General features: G+C 54.0%; 1 protein-coding gene across 1 annotated transcript; it reads left to right on the top strand.

Moving 5' to 3' along the window:
• Positions 1-230: 230 nt before the first annotated feature.
• Positions 231-1181, top strand: LOC137355374 (uncharacterized). The gene has a single exon (XM_068020367.1). The coding sequence runs from the start codon at positions 231-233 to the stop codon at positions 1179-1181; it is 951 nt and encodes a 316-aa protein (XP_067876468.1).
• Positions 1182-1477: the final 296 nt, after the last annotated feature.

The following is a 1477-nucleotide window of genomic DNA, read 5'->3' as shown; positions in this document are numbered from 1 at the left end:
CCCAGATCACCGTTACCGATCTACCAGGACACTGTTACCGATTTTCCAGCTCAAAGTTACCGATTCTCCCAGGTCATCATTACTGATGCCCCAGGTCACCATTACCGATCTACCAGGTCACTGTTACCAATTTTCCAGCTCAATGTTACTGATTCCCCAGGTCACAGTTATCCATCTCCCAGGTCACCATTACAGATCCTCCAGGTCACTGTTACCGATTTTCCAGCTCAATGTTACCGATTCCCCCAGGTCACCGTTACCAATTCCCCCAGGTCACCGTTACCAATTCCCCCAGCTCACCGTTACCAATTCCGATCCCCCAGCTCACCGTTACCGATTCCCCAACTCACCATTTCCAATCCCCCAGCTCACAGTTACTGATCACCCAGGTCCCCATTACCGTTCCCCCCCAGGTCACCTTTACCGATCCCCCAGGTCACCGTTATCAATCCCCCAGGTCACCATTACCGATCCCCCAGATCATGTTACTGATCCCCCAGATCACCATTACCAATCCCCCAGCTAACCGTTACCGCTCCCCCAGGTCAACGTTACTGATCCCCCAGGTCACCGTTACCAATCCACCAGCTCACCATTACCGATCCACCAGGTCACCATTACCAATCCCCCAGGTCACCATTACTGATTCCCCAGGTCACCATTATCGTTCCACCAGGTCACCGTTACCGATTCCCCAGGTCACCATTACCGATCCACCAGCTCACCGTTACCGATTCCCCCAGGTCACCGTTACCGATCCCCCAGTTCACCGTTACCGATCCCCCAGTTCACCGTTACCGATTCCCCCAGTTCACCGTTACCGATTCCCCCAGGTCACCGTTACCGACCCCCCAGGTCACCATTACAGATCCCCCTGGTCACCATTACCGATCTACCAGGTCACTGTTACCGATTTTCCAGCTCAATGTTACCGATTCCCCCAGGTCAACGTTACCGATTTCCCCCAGGTCACCATTACTGATGTCCCAGGTCACCATTACAGATCCCCCTGGTCACCATTACCAATCCACCAGCTCACCGTTACCGATTCCCCCAGGTCACCGTTATCGATCTCCCAGGTCACCATTACCGATCACCCAAATCACCATTACCGATCCCCCAGCTCACCGTTACCGATCCCCCAACTCACCATTTCCAATCCCCCAGCTCACGGTTACTGATCCCCCAGGTCCCCATTACCGTTCCTCCCCCAGGTCACCTTTACCGATCCCCCAGGTCACCATTACCAATCCCTCAGGTCACCGTTACCGATCCCCCAGATCACCATTACCGATCCCCCAGATCATGTTACTGATCCCCCAGATCACCATTACTGATCCCCCCAGGTCACCGTTACAGATCCCCCCAGGTCACCATTACCGATCTACCAGGTCACTGTTACCGATTCTCCAGCTCAATGTTACCGATTCCCCTAGATCACCATTACTGATTCCCCAGGTCACCATTACCGATTCCC

The sequence above is a fragment of the Heterodontus francisci genome, chromosome 42, assembly GCF_036365525.1.
Source record: "Heterodontus francisci isolate sHetFra1 chromosome 42, sHetFra1.hap1, whole genome shotgun sequence".
Classification (NCBI taxonomy): Eukaryota; Metazoa; Chordata; class Chondrichthyes; order Heterodontiformes; family Heterodontidae; genus Heterodontus; species Heterodontus francisci.
The sequence above is the reverse complement of the archived record's forward strand: the minus strand, read 5'-3'. Positions and strand labels throughout refer to the sequence as shown.